The sequence below is a fragment of the Alternaria burnsii genome (genome assembly GCF_013036055.1).
Source record: "Alternaria burnsii strain CBS107.38 chromosome Unknown 733, whole genome shotgun sequence".
Taxonomy (NCBI): Eukaryota; Fungi; Ascomycota; class Dothideomycetes; order Pleosporales; family Pleosporaceae; genus Alternaria; species Alternaria burnsii.
Genome location: NW_024066130.1, coordinates 237140 through 263891, shown reverse-complemented (window position 1 = coordinate 263891; position 26752 = coordinate 237140). Strand labels below are relative to the sequence as shown.

Here is a 26752-nt window from a genome sequence, read left to right as displayed (position 1 = left end):
ATATCTCATCTTTAGCTGCTTGGATCCCAAGGCTGTCCAATAGCCTTTCTGAAACCACCCTCAAACACATCAATCGTCTGATTCATATTCATTCCGCTCGCAATAGCCAGCTGGAGCATGATCCTCGCTTGAATAGGATGCACAAATCCTGACTTCGCGAACGTAGGTGTCCGAGCCGGACTAGACGGTCCATGCGGACTGCGAGTTCCCACAACGATCTGAAGCCCGCTGTCCAACGCTTCAGTAATCTCTTCCTGGCCACTTGGCACGCCGCCGTTACCAGTACCCGCAATAACAACACCTTCAGCGCCATTGGCTTGCGCGTCCAACACTAATTTGCCATCGAACTCGCGGGCTGCGTAGAGGATGTCGACCTTTGGAAGCGCAGGGTACGTAGGATGAGAAGACACGGTGCCGATATCGAAGTAGTACTTGTACAACGGCTGGCTCGGCGTATTGAAGAAGATGGGCAGACTGTTGATAAACATGCCCAGATCCCCACCAGACGTAGGACCAAAAGCATCCGGGTTCGTCGAATGCAGCTTCGTGACCCAGTATCCCGGTATGATGCGCGCATTGAAAGCCACCATCAAACCTCGGTTCTGAGACTCAGGGCTTGCAGCTAACATCACAGCGTCGAAGAAGTTGGCTTCTCCGTCCCAGGAGAGATGGGTGAATGGACGCATACTTCCGGTTCCGACAATGGGCTTTCCGCAGTTTACGAGCGAGTCCATGAGGAAGGCTGTTTCTTCGAGAGAGTTGGTGCCGTGGGTGTATACTGCACCGACAATGTCGCTGTCTTCTGAACAGAGTGCATCGTGGGCGAAACGCGTCATGTTCATGACTAGAGCGTCATTTGTTCCGGTCGAGCCGTCGTCTTCTGTGGTCCAGTTGGAGACGGCCAGCTGGGTGTTGTTGAGAAGGTAGGGATTGCGGGCAATTATGTCCTCTCCTGTTTGACTGAGCTGGCCGTATTGTGTGTCGTCCAGAGCACCGTATATTGAGCCTCCTGCAATGGTGCCTCCGGTAAATAGGACACTAGAATGTGTTAGGTGTGTAGGCCACGTTCGTCCGCAATACTTACAGAACTTTGGGCAAACTACTGTTACCGCCAAGCCATGTCAGACCAAGTCGCTCACTGGCAGTCGTTGCTTGACGTGGTTGGAACTGTGAAGCTGTCGGTGCCGCACTCGCGATAGCACCCAGGGTAGCGACCGCGATGTTAGAGAAGCGCATGGTGCCTGGAAGATCAAGAGTCAACAGACCTGGTGCGCTGATATCTCCGATCTGGCATCAGATCTTATATCCCGTCCTACAATCCCACTCACCGTCGCTCAACTCCTCCGCTTACATCCGCGGCCATTAATCTACCATCTCGCCGGTTACGAGCCGTCATGTCGCGTCTGACATCACGACATCGTGCATATCACTCTCTTGGCGTCCAGTTTGTATGAGGAAGGTGTTGAGCTGAAGCTGCGAGTAGCGATGAAGTTGTTTATCGTTCCTGCGTTATCGTCGAAAGATGCGCGAAGCTAAGCTGCGAAGCCCCACGTTTGCCAAGAGCGGGGAGAATAACTCTAACCACATTGTCGGAAACTACGTCCCGGCACGATATGGTGCGTCGATATCTCACCGTGGTGTCATTGCGGCCTCGTAAGGAGTTTTGGGCTTGGAATATGGATGAGTATACGGGTAAGGGAGAGGACATGACGATGACGACATCGTCATCACACTTATCGATAAGCTGTCATGCCGAGACGAGAAGACTTTGTGAGGTTTCAGTCAACTTCGTGTCTTATTACACCATGGATGTCTGGATGTAAGCTATGTCCAAAGGCTTCGAAAGATCATTTTGTTCACGCGACGCAGAGCTTCAGACTCGCTTCTCGCGGTTGCTCAAGCTTTAGTTCTCGCTTTCTTAACGGCGCAGGTGTGCACGCCCCTAAAACTAATCTATCGCCCAACATACCTCAGCTCCAGCCACCTAGCCGGCGGATAGCACACAATGGTCAGTCCCATAGCTACGGGAAGCCCCAAATCTGCTCCGTTCCCAACTAGCGCCGCAATAGGGCCTGTGAAGTAAGTCTGATACATACACAACACAGCGCCTACCCATCCCACTATCATGGCAAACAAGGCCGCAAACCCGTGTGGCAACAGATCTTTGCGGTTCCAAATCTCCCAGTCGAAGACGCCTTTGCGAAAGATGTATTCATCTTGAACCGTCATGGTGATCCAGATAATGGTCCAGTACCCAATCAAACTCAGCCAGTTGATGAAGATATCGAAGAGTGAGTCGCGGCCTGCAATGGCGATGATGGTGAAGATTATGCAGGAGAAAGTACTCCAGATAGGCCTGGGAATCTTCGCAAATGGCGCACCAAGTTGTTGCCAGTTGAGTGCTGCAGCGTACGTACCCGGGATATTGTTCGCAGCAATGCACACAGCTAGAATCACGCAGCAGAAACTGCCGAAACCATTTAGCGGACGGTATGCCTCTACGACAAGCGCACCGATGCCATCAGAGTCGAAAGCTTCCTGCCACGAAGGATTCTTCAACAATCCAGAGCCGAGACCTATACCCAGGAACTCGATGAGCAGCTTCCCACACGTGATACCGCAGGTTGTGGCAGCGAATGTGAACCACCGGTTTGTTGTCTTGGGGTAGTAGACGACGTAGTCAGCGGATGCGGATGACCAACTCAAGGGACCAGACGCGACTAGGAAGAAGTACGAGAGCCGGTTTCCGTGGAGGACGGCGCCGGATCCGGACGAGGCGAGGGTGGTGTCGAAATGTGGACCCGCGACGCCGATGAGGATGAAGAGGACGAGAACGGTGGGCGCCCAAACAAATCTTGTTGCGTTGTCAGCAAACCCCCTCCTTATTGCTTGTGAGAAGAAAGTGAAACGAGTGAACGTACTGCTCAAACTTGTAGAACCACTTTATGCCAAAAGTAACCACGACCCAGGTTATGAGCGCAACGATGACGATACCAACGATGACAGACATGCCTCCGCCGTTCACCGCAGATAAGAGCAGGCCGCCCACCAAGCAATCGATGAGTCCGTATCCAATCTCGATACATAGATTGAGTATAACGCAGAGTTTTGATGGCCACCAGCCCATTGTGTACTTGGCTACGTTCAAGGTGCGTAGACCGGAGCGGGGCCCAAATGTGGATATGTAGCCAGTGCATACAGATCCGAAGATTGTGCCGAAGAGACAGAGGCTTTGGTCGTATTAGCTGTATGTTTGCATTCATGTTACAAGAGGAGACCCAAACGGCTGGCTGGACGTACATGAGCGAATCGGTGAGACCTAGATTGTAACTCACGGGCCCGAGGACACCCAAAGTGAGTTGATTCGCAGTGCAGTTCATGGAAAACCAGCTAAGTACACAATCAGTCGCTGTGATGGCGTGGAGCGTTCATTGTGATAAGCTTACATGGTAAACATATGGATGTAGTCGCGATATGTCATGGCTCGTTCGCGCAATTCTTCTGGTATCCGCTCGATACCGCGGGCTTCGACACCACAGACGGCATCTAGCTTGTTTGCAAATCTTTGGAGAGCATTGACGGGCTCGCTGATGCCGAGTTCAGGCTCGATTGCGTGGATTGTGGACGATGCATCGCCCTTCTCAAGGGACTTTCTTTCGTCGGTCATTGTCTTTGATGGTAAGAGGAATTGCGACACTATGAAAAAGTCTCGACAGCTGTAGCTGTCGGTTCAATCGGTAGCAGGCTGCATTTTGTGTCTGCTGTCTTATAATGGCCATACGCTTCCAGCCCTATACTACCCAATCTGTCATGGCTATCCCGAGAGTGGGGCAGCTGAATTGACCTAGGAACTTCCGGATCGATACCCTATCTGGACCAGACGAATGCTATCTTCACTATCTGTAGATGTGGATCCATAATCTGGGGTCGACAAGGGACATCCCATTTCCAACGTGTAGAGCCACGGACGATTGTAGACCACATAAGAGGAAATAAGAGGCTGGCGCAACGCTATGTTGCGGGGAAGTGGCTTTGAGTATGTGCTGGCCAATGGTTATAGATATCGACAAAGACGGGCCTTTTCCCCACTCTTGACCTGGCTGCAAGGCGAGAGTGGGGGTTTGTTGCTAACGAAGCTACTTAAGCAGACGGGAAGAGTAATGCCGTCGCATAAGTCCGACATATATGTTCACATGGTCGATTTAATCTTGTGGGAAGTGATCGAGCTTTACGTTGCCTGAAGTTGGGTCATCGTCTTCGCTACCTGCATTCCAGGGTAAGCTTGGAAGGGCTGCATAAGCCAAAACCACCATCCACGCTGATGATGCTCAAACCGTGTCATTATGCAAAAGTCATCTTGAATCAAGTGCAGTGCACGAAGCAAGACTGGTAGTAATCTCAAAGGTCGATACATCGTGCTTCAGACTAGTACCGCGAGTTCACATTCTAATATACTTTTACTCTCAATCCCTTGGAGTCTTCAGGCATAACAGGGACAATAGTGTCACTTGTAATCACAAGGTCAGCAGCACTGGTCTCGAACAACTGCAATTTCCCAACGTCGTCCTTGCCCTCGACCTCATCTGTACCATACACCCTGAACAGCGCAGCCAGCGTGAGATACAGCTCTGCATAGGCAAGATTGATGCCGAGACAAGCTCTTCCACCTTTGCCGAATGATACTAGATAGCGATCGAGGCGGGGGTTATCAAGCCAGCGTTCGGGCTGGAAGTCGTGCGAATTTGGAAAGACGCGCTCGTCGTGGTGGACCAGGTTACTAGTCATACTAAGAGGTGTGCCAGGCGGGATGTGCCATTCGCGCTGGTTTCCAGCGTCGTGGTAAACGAGAGTCTCGTCCGGGCAGATGCGATGCAAGCGATGCGAGATGGCGTGGCTTAGACGTACGCCTTCTTGAACCACACCAGTAAGGAAGGGCAAGGATTCAAGTGCGATAAGGTTAAGCGGCTGCGAAGGATCGGGAATGGCAGCTTCCAGCTCGGCCTTGAGCTTGCGCAGAATTTCTGGAGTGGCGAGCACAAAGTACGTTGAAACGCCCAGCGCCCAGGCAGTGGTAATGGTTCCTGCCGCGACAACGACCTCACCCTCTTGCCAGAGACGATCTGTCGACTTGTCGTAGTCGGAAAGCTTACTATTGAGAATCTCATGAAAGATGGTGCGGCGTGTCTTGTCGTAGGAGTGCGTCTGGTGTGCGTGCTGGATTTCGGCGACCTGACGCTTTACGCTAGTCTGAAGCTGAGAGTACGCGCCCATTGCTGGACTCAGCTTGAGCAGCATTGAGTCGGGAAGCTTCCTCAGCAAGTCCATCAGCCATGTGAAGTGCTTCAAAACATGTCCAGCTTTCCCGCCCTGCAGCATTGCATCCCGGAATGATGGATCAAAGTCTGGGGCCTCTAGACGATGCTCGCTTCTCCCAAAGGCATAGTCCTCGACGATATCTGCACCAGAAGATCCAAATCAGCGAACGATCTCTCAAAATTAATAAGATGCCCCACCATTGGTTAGTGCTGCGTAAGCATCATCCAGCTTAAGGGGTAAACCAGAATCGGCAAATTGGCGTAGACGCTCTAGCAAGATGCTCATGTTTCGGTCGACCAGCGGTTGCAGTGCTCGCACACTTTGCTTGGAGAAATATGGGGAAAGAGAAGCCCTGCGTACGCGGTGCTCATCGTGCTTGAGTGTGCCGATCAGGCTCTCATCAACGCCAAAGGACCGGGTTATCCAGTCCCACTTGTCACGCTTGCGTCCACTACCAGCATAAACCGTGTCGTAGAAGTCAGGATCTGCAATATGTATCTCGTCCGGGTTGATGCGGACAATAGGACCTTCACACCAGTCAATTCGATACGTCAGGTTCAGGCCAGAGCGAACACGTACCATATTTCTTGTGGAGTCGACCTATCTTGAACGTATACTCGGGTTCGGCAACGACATCGTACCAAAATTCGTACCAATAAGTCCATGCCGCGAGTTTCGGCCCGGGAAAGTCCGAGATTGGGCTCAAGAAAAGACGATACACGGTAACATAGCAGAGATACAGGACGGAAACCACAAACAAAGACACCAGAGTTATTGGTATGTCCATGTTCGTGAGTATAGAACTCAAAAGGGTCATATCTGCAAGTTTTTGGGATGTCAGGTGCGGAGAAGCAAAACGGGGATAGAAGAGAAGTCCACAGTTGAAATAAATTGCTTTGATAAGATTGCAGCTCGCTAGGTCGTTGACACAGCTTCCTCCGTAGTGTCTGCGTCCGAGAAGGATTCACTGCTGCAGCAATGCAATGCATGCTGCATGTAAGGCTACCCAGGTGGATGCAGGGGCCAGGGAACTACTGACACGCTAATGCAAAGAGTATTTGCGTGCTTCGGTCCCACACAAGCGGGCTGAGTAGAACGTAACAAGCTCACTGGCCTAACGCTGATGGGAAGGTCTGTAGTGTTCATACCCAGTACATAAGTGGGTATGTTGTGATCAACAGAAGCACTCATTCGAGCCAGACTTCAACTCAACATTGCCTTTCCTACAATAACTCGTTTAATACTATATTCCGGCCAATGACTCTAGAACGCGCAGATTTTGTGGGTCTTATCTGGCTCTCGACTCCATTCCTCCTATTATTCGGCTCTCGCATACAGCGGCAGTTCCGATGGCTCCTATTGCTTCCGTTTCTGATTTTTTGTTTTGCCATCGTTTCCCTTGTTCCTGCCGGAACTGATGTAGCGAAGGACTACACATTTGGTACAGGTTAGAAGACATGATCAATCCCTGTCAGTCCCAATCACTAATAATATCACTGTGTAGTTCTTTACGTCAGCTTGACGAACTTCAACTTGCTCGTCCTAGAAGATCCGTACGTGGAGCATATACGCATCCGAAAGAAGATCAATGGAGAGAAGATCAATCCAGAATACCACTCGCTTTCTTCGCTACAGAAGGCTCGATGGTGTTTCAGTAATGCCTATTCAACTCGAGGAATCGGCTGGAGCTGGGGTACCGCGCATCTTCCACCAGCCCCTCCAGCAGGATCATCGCAGTCGTCTTTCTTGATCCTATCACTGCGAAGGATGCTCCAGCAATACGTTATCCATGACATTGCAGGCGCGCTTCTTCTATGGTTGACGGACAGCGGAAGAACCAGTATACTCGACCTGCACTTTGTTCCGCAGATCTTAGCTACTGGGTGCTGGTGGGCGTCAACTATTCCACCAATGGATATTGTGTATCATGCCCTCTGTCTATTCGGTGTCACATCTGGCCTTTTCTGGAATGTCATCGAAGAAGTACATCCACTCAAAGGGGCATGGGCCATGTGCTACACTCTGAACAATTTTTGGAACCGTACATGGCACCAGAATTTTCGCAGAGCATTGAAGACCCCGAGCCGCTATGTCGCGAGAAACATAGCATGTGCTCCTAAAGGATCATGGGCGAGTCGTCAGATCCAGTACCACATCGCTTTTGCCATCTCTGGGGTCTACCATTGGGCAGCCGCAAAAATTGCCATTCGATCCGAGAATTTCACAAAAACATTGGCTTTCTTTGCGATCATGCCGATAGTTATGTTGTTAGAAGATCTTGCTATCTCCATCGCTCGAGAACAGCTTGGCTGGCGAAATCGACGATGGCGTGTCGTCGGATACCTGTGGACCTTTTTCGTCCTGACTTCGCTTAGTGTGGGCTTCGTGGACGACTGCGTCAGGCATGGTCTTGTTACTTCTTTTCCAGCTCTTCCATTCTCTCCTACATACGCCATATTGAATCTATGGGTCCGCAGCAAGACTTAGTGTCTTCCAGACAAGATGGAACATCATCTTGAGGGAAGGTATTCCTGTAGACGTTCCAATTCTGCCTGTTCTGAAAGGGAGACTGGTACAGCAGATCCCTGGTACCTTAGTTGATCTTGTGCCCTCCAGGCATCAATGTAGTGAAAACCCCATCAGCATCATATGCTTCTCGAACCCGCTTCAGGAACTCAATGTTCTCTTTTCCATAGCTTCGGATAGGATCTTGGTCTTTCGCGGCATAGTTCATGTACTTGAAAGGATGAAACAAGCTTCTCTCCTTAGCAGCCGAAACAGATTGCTCAAGCACAGCTTTGATACCGTCAATGACAGTTGTGTCATCAGCTTCGCGAGACCATTCCCATCCAAAAGAACAGACTATGAAGTATGGTGATTAGCTTCATCGGAAGAAGGTTGTGTGGCAGGACTCACCGACTAAAGGCGCTTGGTCGTCATGAAGGCCCATGACATTCCCTCCACGAGTCGTTTGGGCTTCTAAGATATTCTGCGTGAGTGGCTGAATTCCCAGCATTGGTGCAAACCCCTGGTCATCTTGTAACCCGTTGTCTAGCGCCGTCTGTACTTGCTCAACGAATATGTCCACCATAAGTGCTAACAGCCCTACATCGGCGGAAAAGGTTGCCGTCGTGAACCGGCTCCGCATACCGGCTGGTTCTGATCGATTGAGCTCATCTGCAAGATCTGACACCGAAGTCACTCTTGCCGTGCTCATGATCTTTGCTGTACCATATGCCTCTACATTGTCTTTGAACTGGGTGAAGATTGGAGGTTCAACCCTTCCTAGCGCATCGTACTGCCCTGCGGCCCAAGCAAAGTTGCCTTGCTTGTAGCCTAGACCAGCAAATAGTGATACATGTGGGTCGGACGGAGCGTCGTGTGCGAATTTGACAAAGCCGCGAGTGAGAGCTGAAGTCACTGATGGCAGCAATGGCCAAACATGTAACCCTCCCCACATTGGTCCCTGCGGGAATACGTCAAGATCAAAGCGAGTGACAATGCCAAAGCTATTTCCACCGCCACGCATAGCGCGATAGAGGTCCGCGTTTGACGATTCGGAAGCACTCGCGAGGCTGCCATTTGCAAGAACCACCTATTGTGCTATCAGTATGTGTCCGCTATTTAGATTCAGTTACTTACCTCGAAGTTACGGACATTGTCACATGCCCAGCCGTGCATGCCTGAGAAGTGGCTCAGTCCACCACCCAGCAGCAATCCACCAACACCAACTCCAGTGAGTCGGCCACCCACGACGGTCTTGTTGACCTTTTCAAGCTCTTTGTACACATCTCCCCATATCGCGCCAGCGCCGACCCTGACTAGTCTTTCGCTTTCGTCTAATACGACATCGCTCAAACCCGCCATGTTGACGGTGATACCTCCATCGATATTGCTCGCACCCTGGATATCTGAGTGACCCCCTCCGCGAACAGCGAAAGGGCAACCACTTGTGCGTGAGACTGATACAACGGCTGCGACATCTTCGGCAGAATGGATATGGACAAGACACGATGGCTGAGCAGACTGCTGTTGCTGTGCCCAAAAGAGGGATCTCACGGAGGTCTGGTTAGCAACGGTGGGAACATGTCCGACATCAGACAAATTAATGCCAGTAATCTCGACCGAGAGTGTTTCAGAGAGGAGAATGCACTGCATGTGTCAGACCATAGCTACTATTCGCTTGACATTCTTATTCGACGTACAGCATCATGGCAAGAACCGTAATCTGCTGTTGTGCCTTTGCTATTGCCGATAGAAGCGTACATGGCATACAGCCAAGGTAAAGTTGTTGATTGCCACATTGCTGTATATTTGATAACGAAACACGAAAGATTTAAACTAACAACCTTGAAACTTTGAGCTTCTGGTGGGCATAAGACGTTCTCGACTTCGTTGTATATCAGGCCACCCGTCGGCTCGTAAAGACCGACTCATGTGAGGCTAAGTAGGATATGTCTTAGCCTCACTCTTCGGCTATCGATATGAAAGGTTCAATATCGTTGGGTAGCTACTCAGTTCCGTATCTAACGTATCTGTGCCCCATCCTTGACTCCACGAGACGCACGTACGGCAATCCTTCATGTAGGAGCAAGGGTACCTAGGTACATGAACAAGATACGTAACAATTTCAACGATAGCGTAAGGCCAATGGGCTAATGCGCAACTACAACAAGAAGTGATAAATACGTAGAATTCGTCTCCCGTCCATGCTAGCAGCTAGTGTCCTTGTGGCTAAGCGACCCACAGCGGCACAAGACGGCTGTGGCTAGCGGGAGAGCAAGGCCCCCGAGCGATCATTTGCTAGTGCTTGCTTCACCAATCCTCGCAATGCCTTTGACGCTGAGCTTTGCGAGACACAAGCGAAGCATAGGGTTCGCCTCGCCCGTCTGCTGCTCAAGCCGACCGATTTCTATTTCCAAATCGCGTTCCATGTCCGTTAGGCAAGCAATCGTCTTCTCAAATGCTCCGCTTTTCTTCAGGCAAGCCGTCAAATGTTGCTTGCTCTCTTTCGACAGAGGATGTGCGTCCACGGTGGCGATCGTAGGGCGTTGCCGGAACACACCTAGGAAGTGCCCACGGTACTCCGGAAAATTTTCCATGCAGTATACAACTGGATACGAGAATTTTCCTTCGTCTAGATCCTCACATAGACCTTTTTGTGCCGTATAATCCTGGAAGTTCATGTAGTCATCCCGAATCTGGAAGAACCGGCCGAACAGCAGCGTCAATCTGTGGAAATTCAACTGCGGTGTTACCTCGCTCTCCGCTTGCATGAGTCGTATCAGCATGCGAAACATGCCACCGGTCTTGTGATCCACCATGTTGACGTACTCAGCCTCGCTTGGGCATGCGAGGTTGTGTTTCCAGTATAGGTCCCAGCTTTGACCTAGATACAGGCCCTCGAGTTCTTCAAGGACGGCAGCAAGAGCAGCTGGACTCAGATTTTGTGCGACGTCCTGTACAGCGCGCACGAACATGAAATTAGCGCTGTTGATCGACTGAGCCTGTCCAAACAGAATATGTGTCGATGGATAGCCTCTTCGAAGCGGGGAATTATCCTCGAGGTCATCGAGAATGAGAGATGCATTATGCAGTGAATTGATCACGGACATGATCGCCTTGACTCGATCAGATGGCACGTGAAGCCATGTGTTAAGAGATTCGATAAGTGTGGTCCGGACGCCTTTCGAGGGCATGCTTGAAACATACTTTGATGGCGCCTCCAGTGCCAATTCTGAAGGCTTATAGAAAGGGTAACTGGAAACCTCGGAGAAACCAGACTCACTGCCGCTGGAATCCAAGTCAAAAATGGGAGAGTCTTTCCTTTTCTTCGCCGGAGCTTCCTGTTTGATGACCACGGCATCATGCGACAGCTTCCTTTTGACACCATTGGAAATAGGTGTATCAGCGTGCTTCCACGCATTCTGCCTCGGGCAAGCCGAACACCAGTAGTGATTCCCCGAAACAGCTAAGCCAGCGCAATCGATCCAGCGTTTTAGTTTCAAGGATACGTCGGGACAGGCCTTATAGAGCTCGTCACGGCGCTCACAAAAGTTACGCTCTGCCGTGATGATTTTGCGCTTGACTTCATCTTTTGCGTCGTTGATTGAGAGTCCTTTTGTCCTGATGAACAAGTCCACGGCGCTTACGATCCTCTTTGACTGGCCGGACTGCAGTTCCCTATATTCCCGTTCCCAGCTAAAATAGTCATTCGCTAGGAGAAGTCCTTCAGTGGCCGCGTCAATGATGGGCTGTACAAGTGCTTCCTCGGCTTCTGAGATAGACATCCCAAGGCTGAATTGAAGCATTGGCCAGAATACCCTGGGCAGAGATGAGCTAAAATTTGGAAATTAGATGATTGTGTTACTTACAGCATTCCGCCGTTTTCGCTCCGATACTTCAGGTATTCTTCCATAGTTTCGGCTTCCTTGTCGCTGTTTCTTTCGCTGATCGCGAGCCAGACGTCGCGGAACGCAGCAAGCATCTTCAGGCCCAATTCGCGGTCCAGGCTGACACATTCAAGAATGCACTGCGAAACAAGTTTCTTGGTCTTCATAGCTCTTGAATCTGGAGTCGTGCTACTGACATCGTCAGGATTCAAGGCAGCATAAAGGTTGCCGTGCTCAACTTGCGCATCTTCGATGCTGAGACCTTCGCCGCCGTCTATGTTCTTGTCAGAAGCGCTAGCAAATCGATAGGATGACATAATTACCATCATGAATCAATCCCAAGTCAGATAGGTATGCTAAGACACCCAATCTCTCCGGAATGGCCTCAGGATAAATCAAGGATGACCAATTCCCCACTGGTGAAAAAGAGAAATAGGTGTGCCGTTCCCGCCCATCTCCCATCTCTCTGGCCCAGTCCTTGACGAACTGACGACTTGCTGCATCAGCTAGATCATTTCGAGAGTGGACACGAATGGGAAGGGTCGTGAAACACCCTGTTCGTCGGGATTCATCAAAAGATACAAGCTCGGACTGATATGAGAGCGACCCCATTTTACGATGTATTTCGTCTTGAAAGAGTATCTCAACACAAGATAGGAGTTGATTGGATGTTCACACTTTCTCTCTTTTGAAGAAGTTGATAACAGCATTTGTACATGTTGTCATTGGACTCAGAGGGCACGTGATTTTCGTTTCACTTCTATTCAATTGGTTACAACAGCACTGATCTAGCTCCGACTACGAGTCAAGCAAAGAGCTTTGTAGGTCGGAGGACGTCCTTCTTTCGTCGACATAACTGTGGGAACCCTATGGACGGCCTTAGAATCTAGCCACCGGCTATTCGCGTCATTCCTTCCAGTTTATCAACGTTACCCTTATCCCCATACAATAAGTACGTATCCGACAAAATTAGGGTAGCACTTGAGTCCAGATGATGCACACGCTATCATCTGAAGCGGCACGTATCAGTGGCTAGGCCCCAACCGTCTGGACTAGCCGCCCAAGAAGTGCTTCCTTCTGCAGTGCGTGCATTCGCCACTACTAATTCGACTTTCTCGTCTACTATAATGCGAGCACGTTTTCAATGGCTGTACTACTATGATATACCATGTCCACCACGGATACGTGTGTACCGTGCGCTATTTATAAGTTCATGATGATTTTCCACCAATGAAATCTCTTGAGCGCGAAGTAACACTTCCACTGTAAACTACATACCACGAGTTTTCGTGTCATTTGATGATAAATATCGATTCTGTGACGTTTTTCTCACAGTTCCACATTGGTAAGTCATCAGCCACTCTGCGGTGACAGAGGCTGGCCTGCGGGGCGAGCCGTTCAGGGTCCAAATTACATGCATCTGACCCACCCACTAGCGATGCGTAGTACATCTTAAGGCACCCTACATGCAATAACGACTTTCCAGATGCGGGAGCATGTTGCGACGCCTGCGCGTCGTCGTAACCAGCCTTCAGAAAATCCTACGCTAGTGTCAAGCTATCGATTTGTGGAAGGAGCCAACTATTGTAGCGTCATTTGCCAGATAACGGCACGCGAAAATCGGCAAGCAATCTTGTCGTGGAGGATTTTCACGGTCCTGCGCCAGTGTAATGCGGCTGCAATGTCTACGACGAGAAGGGAAGGAATTGAACCACCCACGACAAGAACTTTACTTGATTTGCATGTCAGAGGGTCGACGAGTCGTGTGGTGTGCGTTGCAGTTTTTCGTGTTTTATGTGGGAACAATAAACTATCTATCCTTTAAATATCGAAGTCCAAACTCCAAGCACACTCAGCGAAAGCCACTATGGCAGGAATTTCCTATGTACAGCAGCTGGAAAACGTTCCGGAGGCTGTTGCAATAGTAGCAATCGTATGTTCTATCACTCCTATACTTTGGCTCATCACTATGTACTGACAAACTTACCTTCGCAGGCCATCTTTGTTGTAGCATCGGTCATAATCTATGGGTGTTATCTGCATCCGCTTGCTCATGTTCCTGGTCCATTCCTAGCAAAGTTCTCTCCAGTGCGTTCTTCGAATCAAAACTGAGTACTGTTTTCCTGATGGTTAGAAGATATGGGGCATGAAGGCTCTCTACCGCATGAAATTCAATTCAGATCTTCAAGCTCTTCATAAGAGATATGGTAAGAACTGCCATGACTTGTATGGTAGAAGCAGCTCTGCTGATAACAGACAGGGCCTGTCGTCCGAGTCGCACCGAACGAAGTGTCGTTCGCGACATTCGAGGCAGAGACTACAATATATGCAAAGCAAGAAGATGGTCGTTTCTCCAAAGCTGGAACGTTCTTGACTCTTTTCTCGGATCTTGTCTTGAATGCTCCAACTCTCATCACTATCCCGGATCCAGCGCTCCACAAGAGACTGCATAAAGTGATTCAACAAGCTTTCACACCTCAAGCACTCGCGAGCCAAGAGCCGATTCAGAAACTACATATCGAAAGAGCAATGCCCGATTTCGACGAGATTGCTGAAAGCGGTACCGAGATAGATCTTGCCGACAAGTTAGAGACAATGTTCTGGGAAATTATAGGTGACCTTGCTTTTGGGGAGCCATTGATGGCTGGAAAACGACGTAAGTGGCAGTGCGATACCACAGACAGCTTACATTTAGCTGACCCTGTGCGAAGCAACATACGAGTCCTTGAAAAGATTAGGCAAAGGATCGATGCCTATAGTGGAAGCCTTGAGCTTCATGCTGGTCATGCCTGGTGTAGCCCCTGCGCTTGAGACAGCCAGAAGCCTTATCTCCGCAATGCCAATTCCTTCTCAGCTATCAAAGCTTGTCCCATCCAAGAAACTACGCGATTGTATCGATAGGCAGGATGGTAGAGAAGATTTTATCTCGGCTATCATGGCCAGCGAAAAGCAAGGTCTGACGCTAGACGCGGATGCCTTCTTTAGTAACGCGATGGGCCTGACGCAAGTATCACCCTTTCTCTACCCGCAATGACGTCTACTGATTGCTGCAAGACTCGCTGGGTATCAGACTACAGCTACGACGCTAGCATCTACATTCTACCATGTCCTGCGGTACACAAACACTTACATCACACTATGTGCTGAGATACGTTCTACATTCGCCAGCGAAGCCGACATCACGGGCGAACGACTTTCACGATTACCGTTCCTGAACGCATGCATCAGGGAGACTTTGCGCTTGCTTCCACCAGCGAACGGCAAAACAGCGCAACGCACTGCTCCTTCTTGCACTATAGCGGGAACATATATACCCGCAGGCACCATTGTCTCGGCTGACATATACACAATTCAGAGATCGTCACAGTACTTTAATGATCCTGCTAACTTTCGACCAGAGAGATGGTTGGAAGGTGCGGAGGAGAACGGGTTCGATGGTGACAATAGGTCTGCCAGTCGTCCCTTCTTGATTGGTAGTAGGGCGTGTATTGGAAGGCATATGGCGCAACAAAGCATAAGGCTGATCATGGCGAGATTGTTATGGAAGTATGACTTCGAGCTGCTGGATCGGGACGGGTTCATCTGGGAACGGGATGCCGGAAGCAGCCTGATCTACACGGACTACACACTTTTAGTGAAGGTCTCGAGGAGATAAGCTGCCTGTGAGAGCTGTCTAGATGTGGTTTCGAAACTATCCACGTAGAGACCGGAGTCATCGATGCAGCCGTTGAGGTTAATGTTACATACGAGGTGTGTTTAGGCACGAGATGTATGATGATTGCGACATTTGTGACTAGTCCAGGACGGGTTAAGTCGTGTTTCATCCTGTGTCGGCCAGTTCGATACCCCGAAGTCCGACAACAGCAACACGTTGAGGTTCTCATCTCATCTGAACATCGTATTCGCGAAGCACTGCATCTCCATTACGCTGCACAACATTAGTTATCGAGTCCAAAGCACGTCAAGGATACGGTCACTAACATTTTCTGTCACTCCATATCTTGAGCCATTCCATCGCAGCTGCACACTCCAAAGCAGACTGTAGCTAGCCATTACTTCTCTTCTCCTGCATTACAGCAGCAAGTATCATAACATCCATCCATTCGAGAGACACTACTTCCTCCTTTACTGGCTTTCTTGTTTCGTTTTGTGGAGAGGGTGTCTCGGAACATTGAGCGGCATCGCGCGCAATTGAGGCAGTTTCTAGAGCCCTAAACCCGATCGGGCGGCATACATTCAGAGCACCCTGTTGGTGACGACCAAGCATTCTGACGAACGTACTCGGAATTCCATACCTATCGATTGTGTTGAGGGGCAGGCATCATGCGGGGCATATCGACGTTGTCGTTCGTTCTCTTTCCTCTCATCTCTACACCTACCGTCTTTGCTTCAGAACAACAACCCTTCGAGTACGGCGCTATGTCTGCACCACAGTACACTCTTCCTCCGCTTCCATATGCGTACGATGTAAGCATAACATCCGATGATCAAATCGCTTCAGCATACGTCATACTCACGAATCACAGGCGTTGGAGCCGCACATCTCCGCCCAGATCATGGAGCTCCACCACAGCAAACACCACCAGACGTACATCACCAATCTGAACGGGCTTCTCAAGACCCAGGCCGAAGCTGTTTCCGCCTCCGACATCACCTCTCAGGTCTCCATACAGCAAGGCATCAAATTCAACGCTGGTGGTCACATCAACCACTCGCTCTTCTGGCAAAACCTTGCACCTGCTAGCTCGAATGAGGCCAAGATCTCTGCTGCTTCAGAGCTCGTCAAACAAATTAAGGCGACATGGGGTGATGAGGACAAGTTCAAGGAAGCCTTCAACGCCGCTTTGCTGGGTATTCAGGGAAGTGGATGGGGCTGGTTGATCAAAACCGACATGGGCAAGGAGCAAAGGCTGTCTATCGTGACGACCAAGGATCAAGATCCTGTTGTTGGTAAGGGCGAGATTCCCATCTTTGGTGTCGACATGGTAAGTCGCTCTTAGCCTCGTGGCAATGGTCGTGTGTGACTAATTCGAGTTTCAGTGGGAGCATGCGTACTATCTCCAATACCAGAACGGCAAGGCTGCCTATGTCAAGAACATCTGGAACGTCATCAACTGGAAGACTGCGGAGGAGCGTTACCTGGGATCGCGCGCAGACGCGTTCAGCGTGCTCAAGGCATCCATCTAAGCTATGAGATAGAACAGGATAACAATGAAGAATGACACGGATGATATAGACTCCTTGTATACTGCTGTCGCTTGGTGTACATACAAACACCTTGAGAGCACCATGGTGGATTTTAGCGCATGTGCATTGACCAATCGGGTGCTCTCCTGAAACTTGCTCAAAGACACGCATTCACTCTCAACCCTCAAATACCCAATAACCAAGATACGAAAGGGTGTGAACACTCTGAAAACTACATAGTCTTTCTTTCTCCGGCTCTTATCGTCGATCATATCTAATTTCACCCCCGACTCATTCTTACACTTTCCCGTCTTGTGTAGCATTGCCCTCGCATCGACCTCAAAGTGCTGTCCACATAGCACCTAGTTCATCAACGAGACACTCTTATACATCAAATCACCTCTACCATGTGCAACGGTAGCTCAAATCGTGTCAGTCAAGGCGGTTCAATAGCAGTCATGCGTCCAACCTCTCACTTAGCACGAACGCATTCAGAACAAGAAATATACCTACTTTTTACCAACGCGCTCTCCAAATCTGGTACCAGTGTCGAATGCCAGGGCCTTGACAATGTCATTCAACAGAATAGCCATTGGCTCGTAATACAGTATGTATCATTTTGTTCTATTACTGCGTTTTGAAGGAGCTGGAGATGACTAACGAGGTGAAATAGTCGCGACGGCGATCTCTCCGCGCCACCACTACAAAGTATAGCAGACTCTTTATACTCCTTCGAAATTGGAAGTTCGCTTGGAGGGATGATGCATCTATCAGAGAAACTGCACTTGGGTGTTGGTGACAATGGCATCATTGGAAGAAGAGTCTCGGTTATGACAGGGTCAACGCAGCAGCCTCTGACATTAGCGGAAGGTGTTGTGGGATGGAATTAGCAAGCCATTTTTTGATGCTATCTTTTTGTATTAGTATTTCTTCAATAACGACAGTGTTCAAAGAATTCCCAGAAGACGAACCTCTCCATGCATGTTACAAGAACGTTTGCCAAAGGTAAAGACAGTGGGGATATGACAATGAAAGATGAAGAAGACCAAAACCCTTTCAACAACTCCACTGTAGGCGAGAGGAGAGTTACCTGAAACAATCCAAAGCAAGTAACGGGATCATGACCTTCGCCTGCATGCGACTCTCCTCGGACGCAACTTAAGCTGCCTCACACCGATAATGCCTGGAAACTACAGTCATAGTCATGCAATCGCTGGTCAGTCTAGTTATTGCAGGGAACTTCACATCCAGTGCAGTCCGGGTTTTGCTGAGCTTTGTCGCACTTGCAGGACTTTGCGCAGAAGTGATCAACACGTCCGCATCCGACCAAACACGCCTGTACGGCGCCATGGCATATTTCGCAAGCTGCTTCCCATCCATCGGATGTAGTTGCTGGTGGTGCCGATTGTTCCGTTGTCTCGGTAGGCGCTGGGGTAGATGTGGGTGTGGGAGACGTCGGCGGCTCAGGGGACTCTGATAAAACTTCCGAGCTTTGAGATGACCAAGTAGCTGGCGAAATATCCATTCCACCCAACGAGACGAGAGACCTGGTAGAGCTATTGATCCGACTGCTCTGTGGCGTGGAGGGAGAATTGGTAGTCGCTGAAGAGATGCTGACACGTGCCGAAAGGGAAGAGGTCATGGGAAACATGGTAGCACTTGTAGAAAAGGCGGAGCTCGTTCCAGAAGAGCTGTAGAGTATTAGTCAAAACACCAAGAGGGACTGGAATCTGTCTGTTTCCTGGAACTGACCTCGTAGATGTGGGCAGGATGGATGAGAGGGAACAAAGCTCTTCGTCCTGTCGCTTTCCAAACTTGTCACGACGTTGCACACAAGAGTGCGAACCGTGGAAAGGGTCTCCCCTAGCGAGATTGTACACAACTTTCCCTGCTGTTCGATCATCGCTGGCGATTGCGTTGCTCCTCAGCCATGCATGGTCCTTCAATATCGTCTTCATGGGGGTTTGTTGCACATACGGAATCTCTTGCCAGTTCGGTAGACCATACAGATATGCAATGAGACCTGACTATTGTGCAAGTTAACATCGACATACATCCAATCGTGCATACCTTCTTACCGTGATCGCAGCAGCGTGGCTTGTTCCTTCCCTTTCACCTTCAGGTGGGATTATGCCGCCAGATTTTGGAACGGTGACGGGTTTAGCAGGCGCATGCACGGTTATCTGGTTGTTCGGGTCTTCAACCGTTTTTTCGTACAAGGCGCCACTGTCGGTCACACCCCCGACTAAAATCATGGTATCATCAGCTGTCCAGAGTCTTTGTGGAAAGCTATCATGGACGAAGTTAACCGCTGGCGTGTTCCCCGCAGCAACCACCACAGGTATACTCCGCGCCTTACAGAAATCCAGAAAATTCTCGAAGATCTTCGTGATTCGTTCAATCTCATCGTTTGATTTACCAGGTTCTTGTATGCCTGTTAGGATGGTGAGTTGCGGATTGGTGCAATCAGAAGCTGATAACTAAACACTTACCCCATGACATGTTGATAACAGACCTTGCTCCTGGATCTTGGCTTGTTCTGTCCTTTATATCTTTTATCACCGCATCGATGAACCAATCCAAAGCCAGCGTCGTGATGGGTAAGGTGTATGAGACGTTGGGGTCGAATTTGCTTCTCATCGTGTTCTTGGTCTTCACTAAGCATAGATCTGATTTGGGCGAGATTCCTCGTTCGACTCCAGCAGCTATTGTAGCCATCCTTTTCTCTTTGTCAGCCTTGTCGCGTTCACGTTCATGTACTATGACACTTACATCGTTCCATGGTCGCCACCTTGAATTCGTTTAGGCATAGTTCTGTCAGGGTATGCTGGATCATACGGTATAACCGGGAAAGACGTCAATTCGTTAGGGGTTACGATTGTACTGACGGAACGTGTGCCAGCTTGTAAATCCTATCCAAGTCAGCTCCCGTGCTTCAAGGTGGATGATCAATACGAAAACAAACATACAACATTATCTGTGTCAAAGCCATCGTCCAGAACATAGATGGTGACTCCTTTCCCCAGAGAAGCATCCGCCAGATAAGGTGGATCGAACTGAGGTCCGGAGTCTGCTACATCGATATCCCGCGGCGGGGCGGAAAGCATCTTTTTCCACCAAGGTGCATCAGGATTTGATGGTAGCAACGCTCGTGGTATCAAGTGAGGAATTGGATCTAAAGAGGTTGCAGACCAACCCATAAAGCTCTTCGGTGCCGGAGGTTTACCTAGATCAGTGTGTAAAGAGCGACTTTGGCCAATCGCTCGAAACTCATCAATGCTGTGGTCTATAGTTTCATCGAATTCGTACGGAAGAACGCTGCCGATGAAGTCGTATCGCTCTTTTATCTCGGACACCTGCGAGGCATTCAACTGGGCGATGTAAATCTGATGCCGGGTGGCTTCCAACTTGGCAATGTATCCATTTCCCCCATCGAGTTCAGTAATGAACTGCTTGAATGTGTCCCACGATGTCCCGTACTCGCTGATGATCCCGTACCTCTTCGTAGTGTCTGGGGTCGGTGTGGGTGTTTTACTAATAGAAGAGGACGTCTGGCTTGAAGTGACTGTAGAACTTGCGCTCATCGCTGTGGATGATATGACAGTGGATGACTTCATCGACGTAGTCTGCGCAGTCGAAATGCCCTGAGTACTTTGTAGCGAGGCTGTGTTCGTGGCTTTCTCTGTTGTATCTGGGTCCACTGCCTGGCTTGGTACCTCGGGTTCCTCCCAAGGAAAGTCCCGGAAAGCTTCCATAGCCGCCTTGCACTGAGCCAAAGGACCATCGTTTTTGACGAAGTCCGCTGCCGTTGACTTGAGCTTCGACTGAACGTCGGCTGGTAGGTTAGGGAAGTCCTGAGCTAGATTCGCCGTTGACTTCATCCAGTTCAGGGACTGTCTAGCGAGTGATTGAGCACCTGTGAATGTATCCAGGGCACTTTTGGTGAGTTCGCTACCAGGAAAAGACTTCTGGATACCATTAAGCGATGATACGAACTTTCCCATGTTGCCAACGGCACCGGATAGTGGTTCAGAAAGGCCAGCTGCTGCACCGACTGTCCCTCCAGCAAAGCCAAGGGCACCTGTAGTAACAGAACTAACTCCGTCAATGGCGCCTCCAATGGCAGATGTGGCACCCTTTGCGATACCGCCAAGCGCCCCGAAAAGACCTCCACCTCCACCACCACCATTGTCATCGTCGTCGTCGCCTTCTTCCGGTTCTGTAGCTTCCCCAGGCTTCGCGGTAATATCATCCGAAAGGGCTGTTTCGCTGGTCAGGTCCGATGGGACGGTTACAGTCTGACCTCCGACAATGATCTTGTTTGCGAGAAGCTGAGCGATGGAGCCGTCATGTAACATTACGTCGATTGCATCTTGGTCGGAAGAAGGCAGCTGATAACCTACGCCACCAATCACGGCTTCGAGACTGGGTGCAGTCGGGATTGCTGCAGGAGCTGTAGAAGCTTGTGAGGGCTGGCCCGAAGACATGATCCCCCCACTGCTAGTATCTTGTGACTGTGTGGCTGTGATAATCACAGTACTTGGCGCACCGTCCGACGCAGTGACAGTAGTTGTCACAAGACTTTGGCTTACCGAAACAGGGGTATCGGGTGTACTATGAATGGAGCTAGATGATGTTGAAGAAATGGTTGAGATTGACGAGGGCAAATTTTGAGAACTATTCGAACTTCCAGGGGATGAGACTGATAGCGTCGACGCTGATCCCGGGGTTACTCCGCTTGGAGAAGTTACGATAGAGAGCTTGATTGTTGAAGTCAGGTAGATGCTGCTGGCAAAGGCTTGGCTCGATCCGTTGGATGGCGACGCACTAAAGGTGGAAGGCAATTCAGAAGAGACCGGTGTCAATGAAGTAACGATAGACGTTGCCGATACTGACGCCGTACCACGGGATGAGTTCACCTTGGGAGTCGATGTAGTCGGATAGACGGTTGCCGGCGCGGAAGATAGTATCCAAGAAGGACTGACACTTATATTCAAGAGATACGAATCGGCTGGTGAAACGTCCCTAGGTACTAACGGGTCGTCATCTGGGTGAGAATTAGTCATTGGTTCAGTTTTAAAGCCATCGTCGACTGACCCGTATCGGAAAGATGGTAAGGCAAGGAAGCGTGAACACTGCCAAGAATTAGTACGTAAAGGAGCAGACGAAAGAGCTCCATCTCGTGGAAGGTCTGCGATTATCCTTAATGTTGTCGTGGATTCAATTGTGAGACACTGATGTGGACCAAGATGACAATTGATGAATTGCTTCACACAGTACTTATAACTTTCAAGTGAATGCATGCTTACCAGACACTTCCACCTCATCAGTATGATCAACAAGCTTGCGTTAGTGATTGTGATGACCTTTGCGTTAGACGTGGTACGAGTCTCACTCAGAAACCATCGCCAGCGCCGTCGGGTGACAGCTATGAGCCAGATATACGGGGCGAACGAAGGCGTTACGTCAGGATGTCGGCTTCCGATGGAGTTAGACTACCAGATCTGTTGACGGAATGTTTTCACCGTCTCCAATATGGCAAAGAACCTGACACGAAAACCCTCGTCACCTCTTGGATTCATATGGGATCGATGTGTATGCGCCGATTCGAAACAAACGACGGTGTCAAAATGGGTCGCAAAAGCTGATCGAGATTGACGCTCAAGAATACGGCAAGAACTTCGCCGCCTCCTTATGCGTGGGCTGAAATTTCAGTCTATGTCTACGTACGGCGAGGTTGGTCGTTTGATGAGATTTGGGGGCGCCTGCAGACGATGCCGCGCCCCTAGCGAGGTGACTCAACGTCACAAATCTGCAGATGCAGCGTGCGGTGATACTTGAGCTGCTGTGCGATAGTAGGCGAGCTGGAGAAGGCAAATGGCCCCTAACGCTGTGATGGAAAAGAGATGAGGTGGGAGATGCTGAACGACGCCGTAGCAGACCTCAAGGAGTGCTGAGCCGCATTGGCACAGTTCATCAGTACTGCGCCGCATTTACCACGCCTCGCTAGGTCTTGTAGTCTTGTGCAGGCCCTATCATGGTGACAGCAACGTACTTGAGTCCATTGTTCGCCTCTTGTGGTTCTGGGTAGGAGGCTCGGCACGCTTGACCCCACCTTCTCTAAACCGACCAATGGTGGCTGGCCATGAAGAGCAGCACTACCTAATGTTGTCTCAAACCCATCACATATCGTTAAGGATTCGCTAGAGGGGTATCTCCAGTAATCTGGTAAGAATGAACTTTTTTAGCTTGCCGTAGGCTGCTAAAAGTCAAGAGCTAATCGTGTTCATCACCCTGCTTTAACGTTGTCCTGAGAATTTGAGTCTTACGAAATCTGTTTAGAAGGTAGAACGTGAATCTGCAGGCTATTAGGCGACTTTTAGGACATTGCAAAGTGCGTGAGATGAGCCTCGCCTGTTGAATTGGTGTGATCAGAAATTAGTAGGTACTCGCAAGGACATCGCTATGTAACCGGCCTGAATGTGCATGAGGTAGAATCGCGGCGTGTCGCAATCCACCCTCCGTTTGTGCAACATAGTTCACTTCCGCCCAAAGATTCTAGATAAAGATATGCCTCTGAACTCGTTTGAGGCGTTCGTTGATGGAATGTTGGTGTAAGGAGAGACGCTATGCCATGGGTCCAGGCTGGTCCAACATCGGTAAGATCAGCGAGCTCGTGACGTCGTGCTTACATCGTCCTGATTGGCTGCAATCTCCCCCAGGTGGGCCTGACGTGCCCAAATTCCAACGTTCATCTCCGCGCGGCTAACTCCACGGTCGCCCATCCATCATCTGCTCAACGTGCAAACGACAAATCGCGACGGAAATAAGGTCGGAACGGAACTGTCCACCAGCCCCGTGACTACAACAGCGTCAAAAGCTCCGACTTTACCGCAGCGCCGCAGGCCTTCGCACCATGTGAACGCCGAGGGCGTGAGGCATTTAGGCAGAATGCAAAAGACGCGCTAATATCCCGCTGTGGAGTCTCCACACTCTGGAGTGTACCAGTTCGAGGAGGCGGGGCCTGGCAGCATGGATGTCCGCGGACCGGCAAATGCACGTTGTTAATCTATACGACGCGCAACGGCCACTTCGTATGCCTCTCGATGCACCAGCTTGACGATAAAGCTTGTTACTCTACCAGATATCAGGATATGTACCATCGTCATGTCCAACAAGTCTCCCCAAGCCCGTCATGTCAGCTTCAAAAGGCCGGTCAGTCTCGTGCCAGCTCCTAGACGTAACGACCTCACAAACTCGTCGAATCAGCCGTGATTGCTCATCATCGGTGCGCCCCAACCAACCCTCCCCGCGTCGCCTTATCCCTCCACGCGTCTGATCAATAGTGCGCCCGGCCGTCAGTGGCTTCTAGCTTACTTCCTTCCCGCACCTTACAAGCAATGGCGCGCCAATGCCATGACAGCCACCGATGCTTGAATCGCTGCCGCAACGCCAAAATAAGCGTCGGTGCCACTGAGCTTAACCGCCAATTTACCCGCCACGAGAAAGCTTCGCACCCACGACCACTCAGCATGCAGTCCCTGTTACCCGAGATGGTGGTATGCTGACCTGGGGTGCCGTACAAGCGATCTGGAAATGCATATGTAGGACCTCCTTGCCCCATGTTTTCCTTGGTATTGGGATTTCCAACGGTCAAGGGCTTGTTACGAAAAAAAGCTGCTTTGACTTGACCCTGCACTTCTGTGCCTCGCCTGTCATTTTTTTCGACAATCTTTTACTTGGATCTTTCCAACTACCAACGTACCTGAACTGTCATCATGGCTCCTGTCGGCGGTGGTGCTGGGGACTTTGAGGTGGCCGCTTTGGCTCGCCGCAAAGCACTTGCTGGTGCCTCGGGACCCATGGCCTTGATCAAGAATGCTAGAGTCTTTGGTATCGCATGTTTCGCTTGTTTGGGAGGTCTCCTCTATGGTTACAATCAGGGTGTCTTCTCTGGTGTACTCACCATGAATTCATTCAAGCAGCGTAAGTAGTATCTCACTACTACAATCGCAAGAGTATTACTGACAAACGATCAGACATGGGCAACTACATCGAGGACCAAGAGACTCTTACGTGGAACTCCTCCAAGCAAGGTTGGCTCGTATCCATTCTCGAACTCGGTGCTTGGTTGGGAACAATGTACTCTGGTTTCCTCGCTGAGATTCTCTCCCGTAAATACGCTATTCTCGTCAACGTTGCCATTTTCATCATCGGTGTCGTCGTTCAATGCACCGCTTCCGCAGGCCAGGGCCACAACGCTATTCTCGGTGGTCGTTTCGTAACGGGTATGGGTGTCGGTTCGCTCTCGATGATTGTACCCATGTACAATGCCGAGATTGCGCCTCCTGAAGTTCGTGGCGCTCTTGTCGGTCTCCAGCAGTTGAGCATTACGCTTGGTATCATGATCAGTTTCTGGATCGACTATGGTACCAACTACATTGGTGGCACTGGCAGGGGCCAAAAGGAGGCTGCATGGCTTCTTCCCCTCGCTCTCCAACTTGCTCCTGCCGTCCTTCTTGGCGTCGGTATGATCTTTATGCCCTTCTCTCCTCGTTGGCTCGTTCACCACGGCAAGGAGGATGAGGCTCGCCGCGTTCTCGCACGCCTCCGTGGTTTGAACCAGGACCACGAACTCATCGAACTCGAATACGCGGAGATTCGCGCTCAGAGTCTGTTTGAGAAGAAGTCGCTCGCAGAGCGATTCCCTCATCTCCAGGATATGAGCGCTTTTTCAATCTTCAAGCTGCAGTTCGTCGCTATTGGCAGTTTGTTCACCACGAGAGGCATGTTCAGGCGTGTGGCCATCTCTACGCTCACAATGTTCTTCCAGCAGTGGACTGGTATCAACGCGATTCTGTACTACGCACCGACCATTTTTCAAGGATTGGGCCTGTCTGGCAACTCGATCAGTCTGCTTGCGACTGGTGTTGTCGGTATCGTCATGTTCCTCGCAACCAGTAAGTTTATCATAGAATATCCTTAGGTCTAGATCATGACACTAACATCCTCCCCAGTTCCTGCAGTTATGTACGTCGACAAACTCGGTCGCAAGCCCGTCCTCGTCTCAGGCGCCATCGGCATGGCCGCCTGCCACTTCATCATTTCCGGCATCGTTGCTTCCTACGAAGACGACTGGCCAAGCCACCAGGGTGCCGGCTGGGCTGCCTGCGTCATGGTCTGGCTTTTCGTCATCTTCTTCGGCTACTCCTGGGGTCCCTGTGCATGGATTGTCATTGCAGAGATCTGGCCCATGTCGAACCGTCCATATGGTATCGCGCTTGGTGCCTCTTCCAACTGGATGAACAACTTCATCGTTGGCCAGGTCACACCAGACATGTTGACGCACCTGCGCTACGGAACCTACATCTTCTTTGGTATTTTCACGGCCATGGGCGCGGCGTTCATCTTCTTCTTCTTCCCTGAGACCAAGGGTCTTTCTCTTGTAAGTCACGCTTCTTTGCAACATCCCTGTAAGAGCCCTACTAACGACCTTGATAGGAAGAAATGGACACCCTCTTCGGTTCCGTCGGTACCGCTGAGCGCGAGAAGGAGCGTTGGGCTGAGGTTCACAGGGAGGTTGGTCTTACTGATATCCTTGAGCGCTCTGGTGCGTACCACGACAGTGGTGCTGCGGACTACCACGAGAAGAGCAGTCTGGAGAAGGAGAAGCCCCAGGTCATGGAACACGCTTAGATTAAAAGTGACCAGGCTTGGCAGAATAGGTGGATGGTCGGCGACGAATCATTGTAAGGGTGGACGGCATGTACATGTACTCTTTCGCTTAGCATGTTCTTTCCACCTGAGCGATCAGGCTATATCCGCCTCAACATAGTACAATACAACGTATCACTACA

General features: G+C 50.2%; 8 protein-coding genes across 8 annotated transcripts; 4 read left to right on the top strand and 4 right to left on the bottom strand.

Annotated features, from left to right (window-relative positions):
- Positions 1-11: 11 nt before the first annotated feature.
- On the bottom strand, positions 12-3667 carry GT037_010769 (purine-cytosine permease fcy21; the record flags this gene model as incomplete). Its single annotated transcript, XM_038935816.1, has 6 exons — positions 12-1038; positions 1085-1241; positions 2097-2854; positions 2922-3230; positions 3301-3390; positions 3447-3667. 6 exons carry the CDS (start codon positions 3665-3667, stop codon positions 12-14), a joined length of 2562 nt encoding a protein of 853 aa, XP_038781586.1.
- A 779-nt stretch (positions 3668-4446) lies between these two features.
- On the bottom strand, positions 4447-11980 carry GT037_010768 (geranylgeranyl pyrophosphate synthase protein; the record flags this gene model as incomplete). The annotated part of the gene is made up of 10 exons (XM_038935815.1): positions 4447-5456; positions 5514-5843; positions 5896-6135; positions 7668-7779; positions 7979-8178; positions 8233-8911; positions 8959-9468; positions 9522-9734; positions 10158-11640; positions 11691-11980. Coding segments are annotated over 10 exons (5067 nt in total), but the record flags the coding sequence as incomplete, so codon positions are not given.
- Positions 11981-13575: 1595 nt separating this feature from the next.
- Positions 13576-14742, top strand: GT037_010767 (cytochrome p450; the record flags this gene model as incomplete). The annotated part of the gene is made up of 5 exons (XM_038935814.1): positions 13576-13641; positions 13704-13796; positions 13843-13915; positions 13969-14364; positions 14420-14742. The coding sequence occupies 5 exons, from the start codon at positions 13576-13578 to the stop codon at positions 14740-14742; spliced, it is 951 nt and encodes a 316-aa protein (XP_038781584.1).
- A 1289-nt stretch (positions 14743-16031) lies between these two features.
- Positions 16032-16895, top strand: GT037_010766 (superoxide dismutase mitochondrial precursor; the record flags this gene model as incomplete). The annotated part of the gene is made up of 3 exons (XM_038935813.1): positions 16032-16175; positions 16235-16693; positions 16749-16895. 3 exons carry the CDS (start codon positions 16032-16034, stop codon positions 16893-16895), a joined length of 750 nt encoding a protein of 249 aa, XP_038781583.1.
- Positions 16896-17302: 407 nt separating this feature from the next.
- Positions 17303-17785, top strand: GT037_010765 (uncharacterized protein; the record flags this gene model as incomplete). Its single annotated transcript, XM_038935812.1, has 2 exons — positions 17303-17502; positions 17569-17785. 2 exons carry the CDS (start codon positions 17303-17305, stop codon positions 17783-17785), a joined length of 417 nt encoding a protein of 138 aa, XP_038781582.1.
- Positions 17786-18117: 332 nt separating this feature from the next.
- Positions 18118-21382, bottom strand: GT037_010764 (uncharacterized protein; the record flags this gene model as incomplete). The annotated part of the gene is made up of 6 exons (XM_038935811.1): positions 18118-18586; positions 18648-18922; positions 18974-19329; positions 19388-19614; positions 19668-19807; positions 19865-21382. 6 exons carry the CDS (start codon positions 21380-21382, stop codon positions 18118-18120), a joined length of 2985 nt encoding a protein of 994 aa, XP_038781581.1.
- A 358-nt stretch (positions 21383-21740) lies between these two features.
- Positions 21741-22074, bottom strand: GT037_010763 (uncharacterized protein; the record flags this gene model as incomplete). The annotated part of the gene is made up of 2 exons (XM_038935810.1): positions 21741-21889; positions 21993-22074. 2 exons carry the CDS (start codon positions 22072-22074, stop codon positions 21741-21743), a joined length of 231 nt encoding a protein of 76 aa, XP_038781580.1.
- Positions 22075-24673: 2599 nt separating this feature from the next.
- On the top strand, positions 24674-26591 carry GT037_010762 (arabinose-proton symporter; the record flags this gene model as incomplete). The annotated part of the gene is made up of 4 exons (XM_038935809.1): positions 24674-24881; positions 24935-25855; positions 25913-26340; positions 26397-26591. 4 exons carry the CDS (start codon positions 24674-24676, stop codon positions 26589-26591), a joined length of 1752 nt encoding a protein of 583 aa, XP_038781579.1.
- Positions 26592-26752: the final 161 nt, after the last annotated feature.